At 42.5% G+C, this 22,877-nt stretch overlaps 1 protein-coding gene across 1 annotated transcript in view; it reads left to right on the forward strand.

Annotated features, from left to right (window-relative positions):
* Positions 1 to 13,910: 13,910 nt before the first annotated feature.
* SLC1A1 (solute carrier family 1 member 1) overlaps positions 13,911 to 22,877 on the forward strand; it is a 58,252-nt gene continuing 49,285 nt past the window's right edge. The window contains exon 1 of the mRNA XM_087741750.1: positions 13,911 to 14,224. Within this exon, the coding sequence (XP_087597876.1) occupies positions 14,134 to 14,224 (91 nt within the window). The 5' untranslated portion in view covers positions 13,911 to 14,133. The remainder of the gene's footprint in view (positions 14,225 to 22,877) is intronic.

Raw genomic sequence — 22,877 nt, forward strand, 5'->3', positions numbered from 1 at the left:
AATTTCAGCTGTTTCCAGTTGAGTCCCTGTTCTCCAACTACTTAACATTCCAAGGAACTGAATTTTTAAGAGTCTCACTCAGCAATAAGGAACCTATTAAATGATATGGAGTAACATATGCAATCAGAAGCAGTTACCTTATTTTAACATGACAGCTCCTAAGAAAAATGATAATACAAATCCTATTCTTGCAGAAAAGCATTGGAATTATTTTATTAGTTATTATTATGATTATTATTATGGTTTTTATGCTACGATTTCAGCAAAATAAATTATACAAACAAAACAATGTTATGTATATAATAAGAAATTAATTAGCACAGGAAAAAACAACTAAGAGCTTTTCTTGTTGTTATTCTAGTCTTTTTTTGTGCAGGCTTAAATTTGAACTATAAAAAAGAAATTGGCCTTAGTATACGTACATAGAAGTTTCTCTAGTACAATTCTAGTGATCCCACTGATCACAATGAAATTAGTTATGTGATAAAACAGGAAGTCAGATGAATAGGATTGGTCCCTAAGCACACACAAATGAAATCTAAGAAAATAAAATAAAACAAAATAAGATAGAACAAAATAGATATTAATAAATTGTAATATACATCTTGTAATAATAAATTATAACAATGCCAAGTAATTGATTTTATTAAATGTCGAGGGAAAATGTTTTTCTGTCTTCCAGTCTTCTTGTTTAAGCTTTGTATTTCTTTAGTTTTCTCTTCTTCAGGAAACTCCCTATCAGCTTTTACTGCCACCTCATTAGGGACCACATTGCTTTGCTGCAGCCTATTAAATGAATGAAAGGCGCAAATGTGAAAAAGACATTGAGATCTTGACATGTGCAATGGTAGAAGGCCAGCTAAACCCACAGACTAGAGAACCAGAAGGGCTGCCAGCTTACAGGCACCACACTGATAGCTATACATGGCCACAACTCTAAAATTGACTTGTCAGTCTGCAGCAGACCTGTAAAACTCATAAAATGTTTACTGATAAGGTAGTATGCAGACAGCCCAGCTAAGGACTTTTCATAATGCCAGCACTATTGCTATTACCCAGAAGGTATATTCAAACAAAAATTTTGTATTTAATTACACACAACAGCTTCACAAGAAAAACAGTGACCCTGGCATATTTTTAGATTTCAAATTTGCTACACTGGGGTGTCCAAAGCATTTCCTCATTGCACTGCTAGAAAATATTAAACTTTGAAGAAGAGAAAAGTCATGCTTTACATGTAAATGCCATGTAATTTGTCAAGGGCTTTTTATATATAAGTGATGACCTGGCAAAATTGAAGGCAGCTGTGGTTTTTCTAATTAGTTTATAGGGGAATTTCTGCGGGGTTATAATTAGCAAGTCTAGAAAAGATCTCTTCACAACAAGTCTTCTAGCACCGTTAACTCTATGCCATGATGATTCCCCTTGTGATCCAGGTGTGATTTCCCCAAGAAAATTAGGACCATGTATTCCAACTTGACTTGTAATGATATCATCCCTATATTATCTTCCCTATTTACAGCTGTAAGTTATAGCAAGCATTTGTAGGAACTTGCAATTTTCCTCTGGCTCCAGACAGAGTTTATCATGTCTCACCAGAGAAGATCCCGTTGCCTATTTTTCTTTGTTGACTTACTCCCACCCAAAATGTTTATCTCACTTTCTAAACATATTGAAGGAATAAAACAGTCTGTCTTGTAGCAGAGGTGGGGAAAAAAAGGGTTCAATATAATCGATCAAGCTGCCATGGACTAGCCTTCCTGTGTCTTCCATGATACATGCAGATTGTGCACTCCCAAGTCCAGGCTGCCCCTCTTGGTTGTTTGATTCACAGGAACGCATTGGTTTACCTCAACTCCCCCTGTCTTATGTTCAGGCCTGTCTCTTCCAGAATTCAGAAATACTGCAATAACAAACTTCCAGCATCACATGCATAGCTAAAGGGACATATAATAGTAATTGGAAAAACACTTTAAACAATGAATTGCAAACCTCCTTGACAAACAATGGCCTCTACCAGATATTTAATGTCTTATTTTTCAAACTGAGAAAAGCCTAGGCAACCAAAAAAAAGAAAGAAAATTATGACTGTTTACTCCATTCAGTAGAAGTTTCATTAAGAGAAGAGTTCTTGCAAATTGCCCAGTTAGGATAACTTCACTAGTAAAACTAACTTTTCTCTCAGCACATACAGTTCCATGTTCTGAGATTTTCTGCCTTGTTCTGTTAAGGTTGAATTCTTTGCTGTTTCTTGCAACTTGTGATCACTTGTAGTGCCACCGGCTCTGAAAACTAAGTGACCAACCCACGACTGAAAGTCATTTTACTGAACAAACATGTCCCCATATGTATCAGAATTTCCTCCTTTCCTTCCTGTAAAAGTGACATAACAAGCCAGTAGAAGGGGTTATCAGCCCCAAATTATCCACGTATTCATTCACCACAAAGTAAGAAATTGCTAGATGATTATTTTCAACATGCAGCCTCTTCCAAACAAACTTACACACGTGATTCATTGGCTTGTCCTCGGGATGGTAGAGCTGATAATAAGCTCTCTTTCAAGATCCTACTGTTGACTTTCACATTCACAAAATCTGAGACCAGGCAATTCAGTGCTACAACAGGCTCTATGCCTGACATTGGATTTTCATTTGCAATGCAGAATGTACCTTTATTTTCAAGAAAACAGGCGGTCTCAATCTGAAAAAAACAGTATTAATCAGACTGATGCAACTGGAATACCCCACAGACACATTAGATGAAAAGGAGTTCCTTTCAGCTGACCTTGTGAGGACTATACAATAACATGATTCCTGTGATGTGACTCCTGCTTTGACAAAGAACATGTTTTACCCCTTCCTACTGGTTGATTCCATGACAATATGAGAGACTATTGCCATGGTCATATCTTTACGTGGTCACCAGATCCGGAGAACCTGGAGAGTTGAAGCCTGAAAATTCTGAAGCAAACCTACAATTGAATCTATTAGCTTGAAAGATAATATTCTGCTACGCACTTGGTCCCAGGTCCTCCTCTGTTCTTTAGCAGGTGAAAAGAGCACAAACGTAGGGGGACATGCTGGCACAGAGGTCTCCTCACAAACTGGGCCAGGGCGGGGAGAGGGGGTGAGTTCAGTGTTCACTGTAGCGCGCGCACGCGCGCACAAATTTATATACACATAAAGGAAAATCTGCAAAGAGCTTCTTGAATACTTTCTGCTGCTGCCATGGGAAAGGGCTGCCTTCTGCGGGCTTCTGAACTAGCCGTGCTGACACTGAGCAGCAATGCAGGGTCACTTTCACGCAGCACTTTTGCTAGCACAGGACAAAATAAGCTGCTCACTTGTTAAAATATTTTTGTATTTCAGTCAGTTGAAAATCTTACCATGCAAATTTGCTATACTGCAGTTAAGTTCTGATGTATGGAGGGACTTTATGTCCTCCTGGATGACAAAGAGTTTCCACTGCTACTTCTCAGAAGAGTTTTGCCTCTCTAAAGGCTATTTTCAGAAAGACTTGTTTGTACTCACAGGTCATTTCTGTCAGAACTGTGAAAATATGCTTAACCTGCCATGGATAAATTATAAAGCTTGCTAAAAGCACAGGTTGAAGTCCTACTTGCTGCTGGTGACTACAAGTTTCTGTCTGACTGGAAAAGTCTGCTGCTTCAAGTCCAGCAGCATTTTCATGACAACATGGTGTTAAAAATCCTCATATTTTAACACCTAAAAAAATAAAAAAGTAATTTCTTATGTTTTTCTTTCTATTTTCTGTCTTCACTGAAAGGGTAGTCAGGCACTGGAACAGGCTGCCCAGGGAAGTGGTTGAGTCCCCACCCCTGGAGGTCTTTTTAAAAAAGACGTGTAGATGTGGTGCTCAGGGACACGGTTTAGTGGTGGACTTGGCAGTGCTAGGTTAACAGTTAGACATGATGATCTTAAAGGTATTTTCCAACCTAAACGATTCTATGATTCTATGATTTGCTACTTTGTAGCTTGCTGATCTCTAGCTCAAGGATTTCTTAGGAGCTAATTTCCAGGTAGACTAAAGCCCTAAGGCAAAGCCTCAAGATTTCTCCTTTGGCTACTGTAACTAATAAACTAGAAATCCTTACCTCCTGTACAGCACCGTTCCCTTACCAGTGTTAGATGGACCTCTGGTGAGAAGAAAGCATCATCATCCTCATTTCACAGGCCTAAGAACTGAAGCACAAGAAGGCATAAATAGGACTGAAATACTTACAAGGTAGAAAAGAAGACACTAAGAATGACAGTGAGTCCCATGTGTCCTGTGAACTACTATCAACAATACCCCTCACATGCTATACTGAAACAATGACCATACCGCTGTACAACCTGCTTGCATAATTTGCACTAAAATATAGTCTCTTCTATAGTAACAGCTGTGTGTGAGATTTACTTACCACACTGACTGAGCATTCACCTGGCTCCTCTGCACTGCACTGCATTCATTTCTCCTCTTTATTCCTAGCAGGCTTTTTCTGCAGCTAATGCACTGAGACAGATGCTTGGCTGTTTAAGGCCTTCCTACAACCATGAAAATTTGGCCTATGACTTGCAGTGTGGCTGAACCAAAGCCCAATGGCTAAACTTCAAACCTCAAAATAATATCAACTCCAAACCATGAGAAATTTTCAAATATCAGCTATTTCCTTACAGCTGCAGCTGCTGCTGCTCATTTCATTGCAGTTCAGGGAGGGCTGTAATTTGTCAGCCATCCCTTCATCTAAGTTTGTGGAGGCATGCTAACACGTGGTGGTCATCCCGTTCCTCCTGGGGCAATACATCCTTTGCCAGCTTTCATCCCTCAGCTCTTGCAGAAATTCTGTCCTCAGAAGAAGTTTCAAAACATGGAAAAAGGATGAAAGCTGTAAGGGTCAGGTTTATCTTCCATCAGCGATCCTTCATAGCTATGGGAGGGTGGATGGGAAGGACCCCTCTTATGTTTCAGAAGTCTTTAGAGGAGGGCAGAGGTCTTTTCTGAAGACAGAAAAGCTGATCTGCTGCTGCTTCTTTCTGCCATGCATGGTTCCTTGCCACTTCCAGAGTCACAGTCATACCCTGGAACCCCAATGGAGTGAAAGTGTAATACTTGTCAGTATCAGTCATCAGATAACATAGGGTCACAAAAATATTTTAATGAGGAAATGTCAAAGGAAAAATCTGCTTCAGATCCCCCCTATATTTTTGCCGCAGTAACAAAAGAAAAGAAACACAGCCTCTTTGTTTTCCATTCATGTAGCCCTATTAGACAGAGAGGCTGTTGTTAATTCCTCTGTGACTCTAACTGCCAGGTAACACTTCAAACTTTTGCACTGTTTTACTAATCCTTCTAGACATACTTTGTTTCCCAGTCTTTCTGAAAAACGTAAACAAGTATGACTCAATGGCACAGTTCCAACGCAACATCTTATACTCTACCTACACTTATCCTAAATTTTGAAAATCCGTAGTAAACCCAGCATCAGCATAGTACTGAGTATGCTGCAGAAGTTAATGGTCAGAACCTAATTACACAGCTTTTCCCAAATCTCCTAATTTTCTGTCTGTTGCAGTTGGGCCATTACAGGTATAAATTCTCCCAGATGACAAAAATAAATATGTACATTGAATTGCAACCTGATTTTGCTAGTACAAGCTAGTATCCTGGTACTCCTGGGTGAATTCAGCATCATTTTTCTTCCACTGCTCTCCATTTTCTTCTCCAAATCCACCTTCATGTTCTGATTTCCTGATCTCTGCCATTAGTCAGTACTTTTCTATCCCAACAGCAATGTAAGTTGCATATTTTCCTCCGTACTGCAGCCCACACTGCCTGCCAGAAAATAATGTTATCATCCCTTTCAAAGACAAATAATATCTGCAAAATCATTTCAGGAATTAGGGTTTCCTATCCTCCCCTCCAATTTCTTATGCTGATAATACTGAATAGGTAAGGTGTTTGGGGCATAGAGGCCACTGCAAATGGCCTTCCCCTGATTATTATTTAGAAATTGCTACTACTGTTACTATCACTATCACTATCACTATCACTATCACTATCACTATCACTATCACTATGATACACGTTTTGAAAGTACACCAAGACCCAGTTGTGGAGCAGGGCTCTATTAGAAAAAGCAATACTTAAATACAGACTGAAGTGATGTCCCTGTCACAAAGACTTTGCGGTCTACAAAATAAGTCTGTCAAGAATAACTACAATTCCCCAGATATGTACAGAACACGACTGCTAACCAAAAGTGTTAAAAAGCCATGAGTAATTCCCTAGAAAATGGTGAGGCTGGCTTAAACATCATGAGATTTAAAAAAATCATAAAATATAAGTTCTGCTTCCCTTCAGAGTGTTTACAGTGTGTTATCATTGTATTTTTCAACTTTTTCTTCACACTCTTTTGGGCTAGAATCTTAGTTTGCAACTGAATGTTAATATTCTAATGTGTTCAGGCAACTAAAAAAGCTGAGGCTTAGACACAGCCCGCTAATACTCTCCAAGTCTTGTGATAAAGCTCCTGGTGACAAATTGGCAATGCATTGATTGTTTAGCTCTGGCTAGAAAGGATGTCAACGGCACCAAGCATTTTCAAGTTCTTGAAATAAGCCAAAAGGTCAGATCATGTGCCTTTAACTCATTCTTGAGAATCGCATAGCCAATAATTCTGAATGCCTTTCTCCACTTCACCCTCCAGATCTTTGGGTATGTAACTTAACCTATTTCCTCAAACTTGCACAACGTTCTCCAGATTAGTGTCACCCGCTCATCTATTTCAATGTGTTACCAAGAGACTTGAGCTTTAAAATAATTTTGTCATTTGCTATCATTATCTTCTATCAAGAAAGTGTTCTGCTTCATTATGTCTTCATGAAAATAAGTCTCCAAATGGCATGTGGGTGAACAGAGTCCTCCAATTCCATTTATGCCATTTGTAAAGAGTGGTAAAGAGCAACTGCCTGCAAGAATCAATAATTTTATAATTACATACGTATTAGAGTAGCTACATGTATGATATATCACATAATGAGTCATTCTGCAGAACTGCTGGAGCAGCAGTAGAATATTATCCTATACTTTGTCCTTTGTTCACTGACACCATATATTAATGCATATGCACTTTGCACACTGTGGAGATAAAACAATGTTACTCCAACATGGCAAGGCAATATCATCATCTTCATTTGGGGAACAATCTATTATTCTACTAATAAAATGGTATTTGTTTAACATACTTTTACCTGTCAGTTTTTCAAGATGATAAGAGCTAATTGCCAGTACAGTGAGATTCCAGCCTTCTCCCGTGGTCCTGGAGGTCAGATGTCAGTGCTACCGTGGAGTAACTCTTGCTCTGAAGTGGAGGTGCCTTGTAGGTATTTGTGTGCCAAAGAGCAATATTAAATACATTTTTTCTCTTGCAACAGACAATAGCAAGTCACATCTGCAAACAATAATGCCTGATCCACGGCCCAAAAATCTTGGAAACATGTATCAGGTTCAGTTCAAATTCCTGTTAGTCATTTGCCTTATGCAGTGTCCATTTCTGAGCCAGCAGGTGGCAAGCTATTGCAGAAATCAAAAGGTCAGCCTCCACTCCAGACTGCAGATGTATTTATCTTCTCTATCTGATCCTATCTAACGCACATCTGGACCTATCCATCAGTTGAGGACAGCACCTTTATGAATGTCTATGAACATTTAAAAATCGATGACTGAATACAAGTTTGCCCATGAAGACATCATCTTTCCACACAAACCTCATCCCTGCCATGCTGATATTATCTGCCAGGCACTTTTAAATGCTTTGCAGAAACTCAGAAATTTTTAATCACCATGCAAAATGAATTCATTTATTACTACTACCAGAACTCCTTCTCACATGAGGCTAAAGAAGGGTGCTGTGAGAAATATGTGTTTTTCATACTCATCGTTGACATTTTGTGTAACTAAAAAGGAAAACTCTTTGTAGTCATATTGATCTATCTCTTTTCACAGACACTTAATTGGCTGAATAATTAAGAAAAAGGCAGAACCATTTTTAAAACCATTACCACAATACGCATCTGGAGTTACACAGCTGCTAGCTCATGATCGCTTCACAGCTATGTCATCATACTTTATAGGCAAATGAGAACTGCTGGACTTTGTAAAGCGTATCTGCCCTTACTTTCAGAGCATGACTTTCCTTCAACCCTCGGTAAATAGCACACAGCTACCATTTAAATCTCGATTTGTGAAACACATTTTTATGCCACTTTCCCACTCTGCTTGCCTATGTTCTTACAACATAAAAGGTCTGCAGCCAGGCAAAAGTACAAGCATCGTATGAAATGGTTACACTACTTAAAACAAGAAAAAAAAATTCAAAGCATTTCTCACTGATAGAAATTCCTTTAATGATCACATGGGCACAGTCTCTTCCAGCTTTCATCAAAATCTGTGACAATATTCACAGTATTCTTAGTGGAACAGGAACACAAGTTAGAAAAAAATAGAAGTGATCTAGAACATAGTGTTCCAGATCCAAGGTTTCAAAAGCATAACAACTGCACCATTATCAAGTAATTCTAATATGTTTTCATTGTTACTCTTTTACGTTAGTTGGACAGGGGTGAGTTCTTCTGATCTCACAGTGAAAAATGGCTGATAAAACACTAATGTTTAGTTGAGATAGAACAAAACTGGGTTTTGGTAGAAAAAAAGATATTCAGCATTAGAGGGCTATAAACTAGCAAATAAAAATCCCTTCTTCAGCTGTCATCTTCCTCCCAGCTGTGATCCCATTGCCTCCAACAAAGTTAAAAAATCCCATTGATGTGGCAGAGGATTTCATTTAATTAAAAAAAAAAAAAAAAAAAAAGAAAGAAAAAAGAAAACCCTCCTCTCCTTGTTGATTTTAGGCCAAATCCAGACCATTTTACCTACAAGGAATGTATTTTGACCAATAACTCAATAACTCTGAAAAAAACTCAGTTGAGGAAAATACAAAGAAGAATGACTAATTCGATAAGGCTTAGAGTGTCTTTGATAAGACAGTAGAAAAACCTATGCAAACAGAAGATAAAGCAGCTACGGGCAATCTTACTGAAAGTTATAAGTAGATAACAAGGATCCCTCAGTGTATTCAGAACCAGCTACTGGTATAGAAATAGATATGCCTTTAAAATTAAAAGAGTGGGTTGGATTAGTTAAATATACCAGTATGGGATCTGGTAGCTTAAATCTAACCTACATTGGATTAAACAGGATCTCCTGGGATAATCAGAGCATCTGTCAAAGAGGTCTTGTTTATTTATTTTACAGGTCAGCTCAGCACCAAAATAATTTTTTTTTTTTGCTTATCCAGTTATATTACATAGTGAATATGGCAGTTAAACTGAGGTCAGATGTCAGGAGGTACAGGTTTCAGGCTATAAAGAAAAATCCTGCAATTTTGGGTGCTTAGTTACAGTAAAGAATTCTTACACACATAAGACACAGCTTTGTGCATTTCCTTAAGGCTCATTTGGCTCTTCATTGAACTGCATCCAGGATCACACTTTTCATTTCCAGCTCTAATTTCAGCCTTCATATTTAGCTAGAAAGCTAAAGAGTGGAATTGAAGCAAGGCAACTTTGCTAATAGCCTAATTCTGGAATTCAGAGATAAAAGCAATGTGCTTGCTGGCTCATGCTTAGTTAACTCCATAAAGAGCTTCCTCTTCAACTTACTGTATTCCACAGACAAAAGACTTTCAGTTACTTTAATGATAAAAGAAGCCAGCGCAGCAACATGGTCCAGTGCCAAAGGATGACAACTGGAAATGTTCACAGTACTTAGAAATACTATCCTTTTTATTGGATTATTTTCTCATTAAGATGAGATATATTAGACAGGCATTGATCACTCTGTATTTTGAAATTTTGTGTGTGCTCCCTGGCTTTATGGTGTTAAAAAAAAGTTGCAAACTTCTCATCTGGTGGACTGGCCTCAAATAAAAAAAGCAAACTCAATTATTCTACCTGCATTCTAGGTAGACTATTAGCACCTGTTTTTTGAAATCTTTACTAAATACTGTTGTTTTATCAAAGTATTTAAAAAAATGCAATACCCACAATTTCAGCATTTCCCTGTCATGCGATTTCTTATCTACGGTCACCATAAACTATAAGGAAAAGATACTTCATTAGTTTTCCATGAAACAAATCAACTGTCACCAAAACTTATACAAATTATAGTAATAGGCTGACCTAGGTAGAAAAAGTTGAAGGACTAAATAAGTAAAACTCAATTGCTTTCTCCTCTCTTAACTACAATCTCTAAAGATATTTTTAGTGAGTACGAAAAGGCAAGCTTCCACTTGCTACACTGTGCACTACGCTGTGCTGTGTATGTTCCTGTAGGACCTCTCTGCCTCTCCCAGCACTGAAACACTCAAATGGCTCAAGAAGTTGAAAATATTCCTAGCCTGAGAAATTACTTGCTATGTTCCTAAGTAATTCACTTAAAATGTTGTTAAGACAGTTCTAGAGATTGGAAATGAATGTTGAGACACAGGGCTACATACCTATCAGGTCATCATGTGGTAATAACTTGTCAATATAATAGTTATTTATGTATTTATGTGTGATCCTAGGTCTACAACAAAGTAACCTGGATTAGCTTAGCCTTCAAGAAAAAAATCATACATGTAAATGCATGCCACTTTCTCCCAGTTCAGATTTTCAAGACCAATTCCCCTGTATGTTTCATTACCATTAAAAAACATTTAAACACAAAAAATAAAACCGTATTGTCATGCATACAATCTTACCCATGATATACTGTTAGGACTTTGTAACAGTGAGCAATATAGCTAAAGAATGTATTCCCATCATCTGTGCACATGAAGTGTATTGACATTTTTTCACGCATGCATCCTATTCATTTCACAGTTATTCCAGGATGTCTTGAAATCACACAAAGCTAAAAATGGTTTAAATAGAATTTAGATTTTTGTTTGCTCAGCAGCTGTGCTTGGTAGCTGTACAGGCAGCTAGTCTCCCAAAGTATTAGTTCTTTTGCTCTTTTTCCATAGCTGAGTTCATTTTTAAAATAACTTCAACATTTCAAGAATGATCCATGGGCTTGGGCTACCTTTAATTCTTTTCCATTTTATTGGGACACTTTTATTACAGTTTTTTCATTTATAGCTCCCCATACAGAAACCGCCAGCTTGACTCTACATCCAGGATCAAAGCCAATGTCTGTCATTCTATAATAGGAAGATCAAATTAAAAACAGCTTGCTCATCAGGATGTTTAAAACATCTCTATTTCACCTGCCTAAGTCTTTTTTTAAATGCTTCTTTAAGTTTCTACAGATGCCATAAGTTATCAACTTCTTGTTTTCAAGGTCATGTCCATGGAATTATATTTGATGAAGTGAAAAAAAGAAAGACAAGTTATTAAGAAAAAAGCCTAGAATTTTGGCACACTTTTTTTCTTAAATATTTTTAGGGACAAAACACAAACAGAAAAGAACAGGAACATTGTACTTTGACAGGAAACAAAGAATATGTAGATGTCTTCGATACAATTCAATATATATTGTTATACTGTTGCAGAACATGGAAATAAGATATGTCTCTAAGCCTTCACAAGTTATATAGCATAATTGTATTACGTTTTTTCTAAGGTTGCACAACTCCTCTAAGATATTGCAAACTCCAGGAAGGCTACAATCACATTTCTTTATACTAGTAGGAGGGCATTTTTTTGTGCTAAGGGTGCGGCAGACAATTCCAGCTCTTCCAAAAATGTGCCATGAAATCCTTAATGTGAAAAAAGGATACTTAAACATTAAGAGAAACACACAAACCATGGAAACTCCATAAAGGAAGAAGTAAACTCTAACTTAATTTGAGCCAGTTTCAGGAACCATTGTACTGCAGTTATTTCCTCTAGCTCACCAAAACAACTCAAAAGAAAAGCAGAGTGAGTTTTGAGAAGGGATACATGGGAAAGTGAATAGACAGAAAATTAAAGGAAGGTCTAAACTCTGACGTTGTCTTGCAACTGATTTTGTTCCTACTGTCCAGAGAGGCACCACCTCCCCACCTCCTGGGACAAATCAGACCTTTTACTTACTGAAAGCAACATCTGAGATTCCTAGTACATGTGGGAGGAAATAAAAAATAATAAATTACACTCTGTGGCAGTGAGAACCAAGGCCAGAGCTCTCCTGCACAGGGTAAGCCTGATCCTGCCCGCCTTGAAACCTTGTGTGACTTTTTCTTCCTGTACCTCTTCAGTGCCACTCATACTTTGCACATTTCTGTAGCAAAGTCTGGAGATAGTCATGGTGTTTCTTGCCGTTTCTTTGAATTAGTTATTTTTGTTTTGCTTTTTCTGTGGCTTTGTAACATGGTAGTATGCCAGCTTTCCTTTTAAGTGGTCTAGAACCTTTTATGATTTAATTAAACTACTATGATACTTACTCATCTGCTTCCTTTCTACCGCTAGGCTTCCTTTTATTTTTTGTAATTAAATTTTCCTAATGGTGACAGATGCAGACAAATTACTGCAGTTGCTCAAAACATTTGAAAAATACGGCCACTTTTTTAGGAGTCTCTACACAAACTTGTGCAGCTGGCTCCAGGTTTTAACACTTGGGATATATGATGGCTCTTGCTTCTCATCCAGGTGGATTTCAGTGCTCTTCCCTGTCTCAGCAAGGTACATATTTGTCTCTTCCCCCAAGCTGTCACCCAGAACAGCCAGATCCATGTAAGAGGAAATGTGACAAGGTTTCAATTGCAGTTTTTGCTCATCTGCACCAGGCCGTAGTTACCTGGTCATCACAGACAGAAACCATGGAAGCTTTGCTAGCGTATGCTTTGGAATGGATGGTGTCAAGTGTAATTAAATAAGATAAACTAAACTTTCATTCTGCACTCTCCGTCATGTCATTCAGCAAGACAACAGCAGTGTTTTTTTCTTTTTTGCCTTACATTTAACAATTGATCTCCAAGTTTGAAAATCATAATCAACAAGTTTATGAACAGATACTGAAAACCCTACCATAATCCCACAGGGAACTGGGTCTCAATATTAGGCACACCTTCATCATGCTTATGGGTGGGGAGGGGGAAGGAGACCGTCGGCAAGGAGAAATAAATGCTTCTTCACAATTTTGGTATTTAAACTTACTGGAATAAAACCCCAGTGGGAAATCCTACAAGCAGTTTCTGTACTCTCTACCCCCAATTTTCCCACCAGCAGTGCAGGGCAGAATATTTCCCCTTAATATTTAACCAGAGATTATCCCCAGCACAAGCACTGGTGGCTTTCCAGCAGCCACCAACACCCAGGACCAGTCCTTCTGCCTGGAGTGTGGGCTTCCCACAGCCCCTGGCAGAGCACAGGCGGTGGGGTGCACAGGCCTTGCCTCGGCACAGCCTCCCCTCCGGCATGGGGGTTGTCAGGCATGGTGGGGGCTGGCTCGCACGTCTCTTTGGCACAAAACCCGGCGGCCCGGCCCGGCCCGGCCTGGGGCATACAGGGCACAGGAGGAGGGAAGGACGCTGGGGCAGCGGGGTTTGGGCACAGCACCCCACCAGCCACGGCCGCGGGCTGTCAGCCTTTGGCAGGGCTCACCAGCCACCCCTTTGCTCCTTCCTCCCCTCGCCCTGGCCTGCGGCCCGGGGCTGGCGGGCTCAGAGAGGTGAAGCGCTCCGGGCAGCGGCCCCGCGGGGAAGGCGGGGGGGGCCCTGCCCTCTCCCCTCCCTGGCCCGCGCCCCAGGAGGCCGCCGTGCCCCATGCGCAGCCCCGGCGGGCGTGCGGGAAGGGCCAGCTAGGAGAGGCGGCCGTCACCGAGCCTCCCCCCGCGGGCCGGCTGGGCCGGCGGGGCAGTGAGGCGGAGGGCGTGCGGCGGGGTGGGTGGGGAGGCGGCCGGGCACGCCGAGGGGCGGGCGGAGGGCCGGGCTATCCCGTTGCCAGGTGAGGTGCAACGTCTCCGCCTCCCCTCTGTAAGCGCGCAGCAGCGCGGAGGGCACGCAGGCGGGCGGCTCGGCTCGGCTCGGCTCGGCTCGGCTCGGCTCGGCTCGGCACGGCGTGGAGAGCCCCAGGCCCGTCACCCCCCCTGCCGCCGCCGCCCCCCGCTATGGCGAAGGCGGGCAGGAAGGGATGCAGCTGCCCGGGCTTCCTGAGGAAGAACTGGCTGCTGCTCAGCACGGTGGCCGCCGTGCTGATGGGTGAGTGACGGGGGGAAGGCGGGCGGCCGGGAGGGAGAGCGGCGCCGCCGCCCCCCGCCTGGCCTTGCCCGGCGCGTTACGGCCCTGCCCGTCGCAAGGCCGGCGCGGCGCCAGACCGGGGCCGGCGGCGGAGCGCCGGGAAACGCCAGCGAGGGGCGCTCCGCGGCCGCGGGAGCGGGCCGGGGCGATCCGCGGCCCACCCCCGATCCCGCCGGTGCGGCGGAAGGCTAACGGTTCTCAGGGCGGGCGAGGGGGGGGCCGGCTGCCCTCCCCCGACGGCGCGCAGGCCGGCTGAGGTGCTGCGGGGCCGGGGCGTCGCGTAGCCGTGGCGGCGGGGAACAGGTCCGCAGTGACACGCTGCCGCGGCGGCCGGTCTAAGCCGGGGTTTTTCGTGGGTAAACGCAGCGGCCCCCGCCCCCGGGCGATCCGGTGGGCAGCGGGGTGCCGAGAGGCGGGGTGCCCGGGGCTCGCCGGGCCGGGCCTCCCCCCCGCTTGCCTCCCTCCAGCCTGTGTGGCAAAGGTCTGGTGATTAGCAGGGTAAAACCATGTTATGAAAAACCCGCAGGTGCACTGGGTGGCTCTGAGCCGTTCGTGCGTGGGTGCTGCAGGCCTCCCCGGCCCACCCGTGTCAGGCTGTGCCCCGGGCCGCCTTTGCACACCGTGGAGGGACCGCAGCACGCTCGGCCGGGGCTGACTGACCGCGGGGGGGCGAAGCCAGACTCACGGCGCCTTCGGGTGGTCTGCAGGTTGGAGCCCCACCGAGCCGGAGGCTGCTGGGCAGGAGAGCGTTGGTGGTGGCTTTGGGCTGCTTCTGATGGCCTAAGCAAGCAATGTAACTGGAAGAGATGGCAATACCACCCAGCTTTCAGTGGGGTTTTCAGGGGTGTCATTGTAAAGATAGGAGGATTTCTCCTCTGCTTGCCGACAAGTTTCTGAAGGAGGAATGAATCGAACGCCATCTTATTAAGAATAGGTGGGCAAAAGGGTCAAGAGAAGCTGTCAAATGGCTTGGCCGAAGAGACTTTTCCATAGGATGTGATTTTGGTCCTAGTCACACACCCTTTTCATTTTCTCCTGGTGATTATTTTGACGCTAAGCAGGCAGAGCTCCCTTTGAATTATTGCTCCTGTAGAGAAGTGCTGCTTTAAGTACTTCATTAACGACGCTTGCTGTTTGATGGGTGTCTTTCAGATGACTTTTCTGCTGATTTGAATTTTGGCTGGAACATACCTGTTTCTGTGCATGTTTGTTCAGGGGAGAGTTATTCTTTTGGAATTCCACCCAGCTATTTATAAGCTGTGATCAGAGATGTACTTATGTATAGATGTGTGTTTTCCTCCACGCATTCAGTATTTGAAGGATCTCAGTTCTTTTTCACCTCTTTAGTAAGTGGGAAGATTTTTGTGGGTTCTGTGTACCAGGTACTAAGGGCTTGCTTTGAAAATCTGTCTGTAACAACTGGAGGAGTGTGTCCATGTGTCTGTGTTTTTGTGTGTGTGTACAATTGCTTTTTTATGTACTTCTGTCAGGTGCACCTCTATGAGTTGACATACTTGCTTCCCAGTTACAGAAGTGGTTAAGAAATATTCCCCTCTCATTATCTTCAATGAATATAGATAGAATTGAAGCGTGTGATGTGATCCTACAAGTTGATCATTCTGAAATCAGATTTCCTAGAGAGCCACAGAGCCTGGCAATGTAGGAGCTTTGGGGACAACTTGACCATAGTCCCCCTGATACCCAATGGGAATTCACAGTGAGAGAGGGACAGGCACCCAAATACTTCCTGTGTCTTTGGACTTCTCTGCCTGCTACACTGTAATTAACAGTCTGGAACTCAGGGGAGCTCCATAACATGGCAAAGAAAATTTTCATAAAAATTCCTTGAGCTTTGGACCAAATTACTTTTTGCGGGTAGCTATGTGTCTGCTGCATTTTCAATATTTCTTGGAGGTGAAATAAGTTACTCAAGGAGAACAGTGAAACTCTCATAAGGGTGGCTCAGTTGAATTGTATGTTATCTTTTTATTACAGCTTGAGGAATGTTTGTAATATACCTGGAGTCCACAAACCCTTCATAATTAAATTTACGTATTTATTCTTCTTTAATATACACTGGGAAATCGCTGTGAGGTTTATTAATCTACTTAGTTTGGAGGAACAGTGTAGCATTTATGAACAGAAGAGTATCACTTATCATTTTGAAAGCAGAAAATATGTTTAGACTTTTCAGAAAAGTATGCATGAGTGAGGAATGGAAATATCGAATGCAGCAAGGTGTGGAAATGTACTGTGAAAGCTGTCCAGCTGTGCTGCATGATATGCCAGCACTATCATATGGAATAATGATTTTTGCTCATCATTATCAGAGCCGTGTTTAGCATCCTAGTGAGATATGTTTATATTTGCTAGTACCCTTACTAAGCTGAAAAGTTCTCCTCATTGCTTGTTGTGCCCATCTCTGACAGAAGAGACAGAAACAGACAAAAACCCCTCAGAATTCCAAACACTTCTTCCTTCAAGAGTAATTATTTTGTGTGTTATATTTGAAGCATTATTGCTCTCTACAACTACCTGAAAGGAGGTTGCAGTGATGTGGGGGTCAGTCTCTTCTGCCAGGTAGCAAGCAGCAGGACAGGAGGAAATGGCCTCAAGCTGTGACAGGGGAGATTTAGATTAGATATTAGGAAAACCTTCTTCACGGAGAGAGTGGTTAGGCATTGGAACAGACTGCCCAGGGAAGTGGTGCAATCACAGTCCCTGGAACTGTTCAGAAAACGTGGATATGGTGCTTGGGGACATGGTTTAGAGGTGGACCAGGCAGTTACGTTAACTGTTGGACTTGATGATTTCAGAGGTACTTGCCAACCTTAATGATTCTATGATTTGCCTGTCATTTACATTTTCAAAACCATTGGAATTTCTTTTACAGCAGTTGGGGGGGGGCGGAATTATTTAAAACCTGTACACAAAGTATCTTCACATCTTTTTGGTGAAAACACCTGTATATATTATTCAAAGAAAACAAAACTTTGAGGCTCGAAGAGGTTATTTTTCTTACCTTAGTAAGGATTCTGTTTCAGACCACCAAACTGGTGTGAGGATATCTATGAACTCAGATTTGGAGTCTGAAATTGACTGAATTTCAGATTCAGGGCTAATTCTGAGTTTGCAGTTTGTATAATTTCAGGGATAGATTTCATAGAATCATGGAATGTCCTGAGTTGGAAAGGGCCCACAAGGATCATTGAGTCCAACTCCTGTCCCTGCATAGGACAACCCCAAAATTCACACCGTATGTCTGAGGGTGTTGTCCAAATGCTTCTTGAATGTTGTCAGGCTTGGTGCCGTGACTGCCTCCTGGGGGAGCCTGTTCCAGTGCTCCACCACCCTCTGGGTGAAGAACCTGTTCCTAATGTCCAACCTAAACCTCCCCTGGCATATCTTCCTCCCGTTCCCTCGGGTCCTATCATTGGTCACCAGGGAGAAGAGATCAGCACCTGCCCCTCCTCTTTCATTGTGAGGAAGCGGGAGACGATGATGAGGTCTCCCCTCAGTCTCGTCTTCTCCAGGCTGAACAGACCAAGTGACTTCAGCCGCTCCTCATACAGCTTCCCCGCTAAACCCTTCACCATCTTCATGGCTCTCCTCTGGACACTCTCTAGTAGCTGAATACTGGGCCTGAGAAGCGAGTTCATTGTTCATTAGCGCTTAGTGCGTGCGTAGGGCATGCAGTGGGGTCATCTGTGCTGACCAGTGGCTCAGGGGTGAGGTTTGGGCTCATCTGCACCTCCCGTGTCTCACTGCCCTTCTCCAGGAGGCAGAGGGGCAGGAGAGTAGCAGCCCCAGGAAGGTAACTGTGAAAGGAGAGATGTCTTGCATCCTTTTGCTCCGCTGGCCTTACTGAGCCCAAAGCAGCTGAGCTCACAAAAGCAGTTTAAAAGTCAACTTACTTCAAGTGCTTCTTCAGCCTTTAATAAAGGAAGTTATATTGCTTCCAGTTTGTACAATCAGGTCAAAATAAACCAGAAATATCCCTGAAATTTACTCACCCTGAAGCAGGTTTCCAAAGGACAATTGCAAAGGGAGAGTTCAAGTCACACTTCATAGGATTCTCATAGAGCGTCTATTTTTTATCATCACTTTGTCTCCAAGAGGTCACTGCTGCAACGCGACCAAACCAGTCATGAAGGCAGAAGGCTGGTGATGTGTAAATACTTACTCATTCATTAGTCTGCGGGCCATAGCCTAATAGCTTGTAGTCCTGGCCAATTCTTCAGCTTTTTTCTTACAGTGGAGAGAAAAGAGTAAGTGATATGAGTACATATGGTCTCAGGCATTGAGTTGCAGCAGCACGCTATACTAAAGCAGAGATCTTTTTACATATGTACTCAGAGAGTATATGCAAATAGGTTGCAATTTTTTTGAATACTGATATTTTTCAAATCTATTAGACCAGTATCCTTTTGTAATCGTTCTGTGGTTGGGGAACATGATTCTGAGGGATTCGGTTTGCAGGTTACAAGTACTTTTATTTGTTGCTTAATGGGATGTCTGTCTGCCACTCCCTAAACAAATTCAGCACTTCAGAGTCACAGGCAGGCTCATAGGTATCTGAGATTTTTCTTGTTTTCAACAGCACGCAGGCGGGGCACTGAAATTGTTCAGCTATTCAGGAGGAAGATGTGAGAAGCGCAGTATTTAGGTTGATGCAGCCACCGATCAGAAGAGGCTGTGGATGGCGGGTGTCCTTTCTTCAGCGCGCCGTAGAGCGTGGTTGTCAGAGGCGTGGAAACGCCGTTTCCGCGCGAGGCGGTGGTGGACGTTTTGCACTCTGCCGTGAGCTTGCTCCTTCGTTCTCCTCTTCACGTACGTCGCTGGCTCTCGGCGCTCATCCCGTACACCTCGGGGCGTCAGGGAGACGGGGCTTTCCCCGGGGCCGAGCCGGAGCGGGAGCGGTGGGCGGGCGGCGGGAGCTGTCCGAGGTGGCCCGGGGCGAGCCCGGGGCGAGCCCGGGGCGAGGGCGGCCGGGGAGCGCGGCGGAATGCGGAGCTGCGGGGGTCGGGAAGCGGCGGCGGGCGGCAGCGTGGAGTGACTGAGAGAGGGAGGGGCTGGGCGAACATCTCCAGCGTGCCTGAACGCCTGATTTTTGCACCTCTGGAGCGAAGGGAAGTTTATGCAGTCTCTGCGGGATCAGGCACCTTGCTTGTGCAGTTCCCTTGTTAGAAGATCGAGGCTAGCCTCAGACCTCCTTTTCTCCCTGCATTTGAGAGCAAGACTGAAATATACATAGTTCCTATCTGTAACACCAGCACTGCAGAAACTTTGAATGGTGCAGCTATAACTATTTGCCAGGATTTGATGAGTGCGGCAGCCACTGGAGCTTTTGGTTTGTGCTTTACGATATCGGCCCAGCAGTCCATATGCCAAAAATTTATTCTCTTTAATTTTAATGAAAATGATCATTTTATACTAGGGTATTAAGTAGTAATATCTCCCTATAACAATATTTTTTGTTCACAGGTCTGTGTTTAAAGAAAAAATTGGCAGGTGCATTCACACCTGCTAGCTGTAGCTAGAAAGGCTAGGCTCCCTCTGGAATCGGATACGAGGGAATTTAACAGCTGCTTTTAAAAGCACTGGTTCCTTTAAAATTCACCCGTGTCAGAGCAGTGTCAGCACATGCTAGCATTACTGGAAGCCCAACAGTGCATTCTTACAAGAAGAATGGTGAAGGGTGAAGATAACAACAGAACAATTTGTAACATATCACTCTATTGATGGCCTCTCACCACGTGGAAGGCCACCCTGAATCCAGGGAGCTCACCATGCTCCTGAGGGTGGGAAGTTTCTTTTGCAAATGTAGCCTGCAGCCTCTAAACCCCATACACCTATAAACTCTTTCAGTTTCTCCCAGTAAGTTGTTTCTGTTAAATTACAAGTGTAATTTAAAAATAAAGGCCCATTCTGGATATGAAGTAAGGCTTCACTGTTTTTCATTTCCACCCCCTCGTACCTTTACCAAAAAGTGGCCTATTAGCTTAGTTTACGCTGTCTTCTGTACCATTTCTCTTTGCTTGCACAATACAGTGTGAAGGTTACAAACAATGAAACAGCTTAATTGCCTCTTGAAATACACTAGCAAAAACAGAGCTCTCTTCTTCACAGCAGGAAAAAAATTAAAGGGAATATACTAAAGCAAAAGAATTATTACCCTGTCATTTTCTGACGAGTATAGTTGTAAAGCAAACATCTGATTCCTTTCTTGAATTTTGAAGCATAACATTGTATTAATTTGGAATTTTTAACAAGTGAAGACCAGACATCCTGAATCAACTGTGGTAGCATGGAAATTTAACAGAAGACTGGTTTCTTCCTGGTGTGATTTAGAGCAGCATAGATGATATACTTGTGACTTTTTATGCCTCTTTAGACAGTTGTGGTGCTTATCAGTCTGTTCTCTGTCACACTCCATATGACTCGATACAGGATGGGATCTGTTCAGAAATGTGTGAAACCCAGTAATTCTGAAAGAATGTCTGAATTTAATTTTAAAGACAGAAAGTAAAATGCAGAATGGCCAACAGTTTCACCTGAGAGTTTCACATACTACTGAGGATCAAAAATGCTCTGAGCCAGAAACTCAGCCAACAAAAGAAAACAAAGATAACTGAAGTTAAACATGGTGCCTTTTTTGCTGTTGAGCTGTTTTGAAGCAAAGAAAAACTAACTTTTATTTGTTCTTCTGGCATGTAAAGTGTTTTGTTATTGCCCCTGTGTTTTGCGTCTTGTTTTAACATAAAGCCTGTGTTTCACTTTATGTGAATGAAGTGAAACTATCACTAGAGCTGAACTTTTAAATAAAGGGAGCTTTGTAAGGACTGAGCCGAAGGTCAATTTACACTCTACAAAGCCCTAAAACTACCAAAGTCAATGAAATATTTCTTTCCATTTGAAACAATAACACCAATACTAATACCAGCAAAATATTTTCTGTTACCAATTTCCCAATATTATTTAAGGGAAAATACTACAATGTAATCACAAAAATATATTGGACTTAGTGTTCCAGATTTATTTTTCTGTCTACCATTGTTCCACATATTGCACAGTCCATGAGAACCCAATAGCACGCCAGAAGATTAAATGTGACATGTGATAACAATTTCTATGGATTATATATAATCTAAGTATTTTCCCAATATATTGCAAAACAGCCATTTCTTGGTCCTTTCATGCTTTTGGAACTACAAACAACCTGGCCTTGCTTAATCTGAACTAATCTTCCAGGTCATATCTCTGATCTCTCCACAGTTTGATGTCTTCATTAGTTTCAGAATAATGATGTTGCTGCATGTCACTATCTGTCTCTCTTTAGTTTCCACTGAATTGCCTTTCTGGCTGCTTATCTCAATTTATTGCAGTCAGAATCATTCCACTGCCCTTCCAGCAAGGGGATAGCTAGAACAGTGTGTCCTGTTTGCTGTCCTTTCCTCTCATCACAGTTTAAAACAGAAGCTGTAACAAGGGTCAGAACCTGGCAGATGTTCCCAATTAATAGCCTTTCACCTTTCTTATACCATTGCCAACCATTTAGTTTCCTGTGTGTTTCAGGGGTCTTAAAAGAAGACGTATTTTTCCTGATGTGCTCTATTGAGCTAGTGTCTCTTGGGCTATACAGGATGTACAAAGGTGCTCATGCAGCTTTGGGACAGCAAGCAATGTTGTGGAAAGAGAACAGAAGATCACTGGGCTTTTACAGGAAAGGGTGAGAAGCTCAAATTTTTTTGGGTGGCACTCGAGTGGTGCCATTGGTGTTGTAATATGTTAGGCCATGTAAGCAGAATGTTAAACTCTAGGAACACCAGAAATGGAGACATGACAGTATCTGAAATGCGTGACAAAAGGGGTCCAAATGAAAGCACTGTTTTATAAAATTGAGTGGATTTGGAGACATGGAGGAAGCAACAAGACCTGAACACATCTGGATGACTGCAGAGGAGAGAGGTCATAGTTAAAGAAGGCACCCAAGTTACAGATGGGTGGGGTGAAGGAGAATGGTAGTGGGTTTAGAAGTGACAGCTGAAAGGGGTCACGGGGAAGGTCTGCAAAAGAAGAAGGGAGAGTTACCGTTGCCATATTACATTTCAATTTTACTGTGAAATGCAGGAATATGAGACAGAAAGATACCTCCTGGTTTATCACATCTAGTCTACTGCTGCTTCAGGTCACGCCATTTTATATAAACTTCTGTAACACATCATGCTCCACCTTAAAGCTGGATAGGCTTCTTGGTGCTGCTCGTCCTCCTAGGAAGCTATATTGGTCAGTCTGATTGTTGAAAGCCTTGCAGTTTCCAGTCTAAATGTATTCTGGTTCAATGTGCATCCATTTGTTAAAACATTGCTCTTTCTCTGCTATTCAACCATTTTCTGTATTTCTACCTCACTCATCCTGTTTGACGAACTAAGCTCTTTAATATCCTTTCAGAAGGTAGGCTCCTCATTCTTTTCATCACTCCACAATCCTTCTTTGCCTGTGTTCCAGTTTGAGTTCACTTTTCCTGAAGCCTTGATGAGTTTCACACAGTATTCCCTAACAGAATAGGTGCTTTCACCAGGACACATCCAAATTCATGAAGAAATGTGGGTGG

Source organism: Nipponia nippon, unplaced genomic scaffold (genome assembly GCF_047370975.1).
Source record: "Nipponia nippon isolate SJK-2023a ecotype South Korea unplaced genomic scaffold, ASM4737097v1 scaffold_8, whole genome shotgun sequence".
NCBI classification, from domain to species: Eukaryota; Metazoa; Chordata; class Aves; order Pelecaniformes; family Threskiornithidae; genus Nipponia; species Nipponia nippon.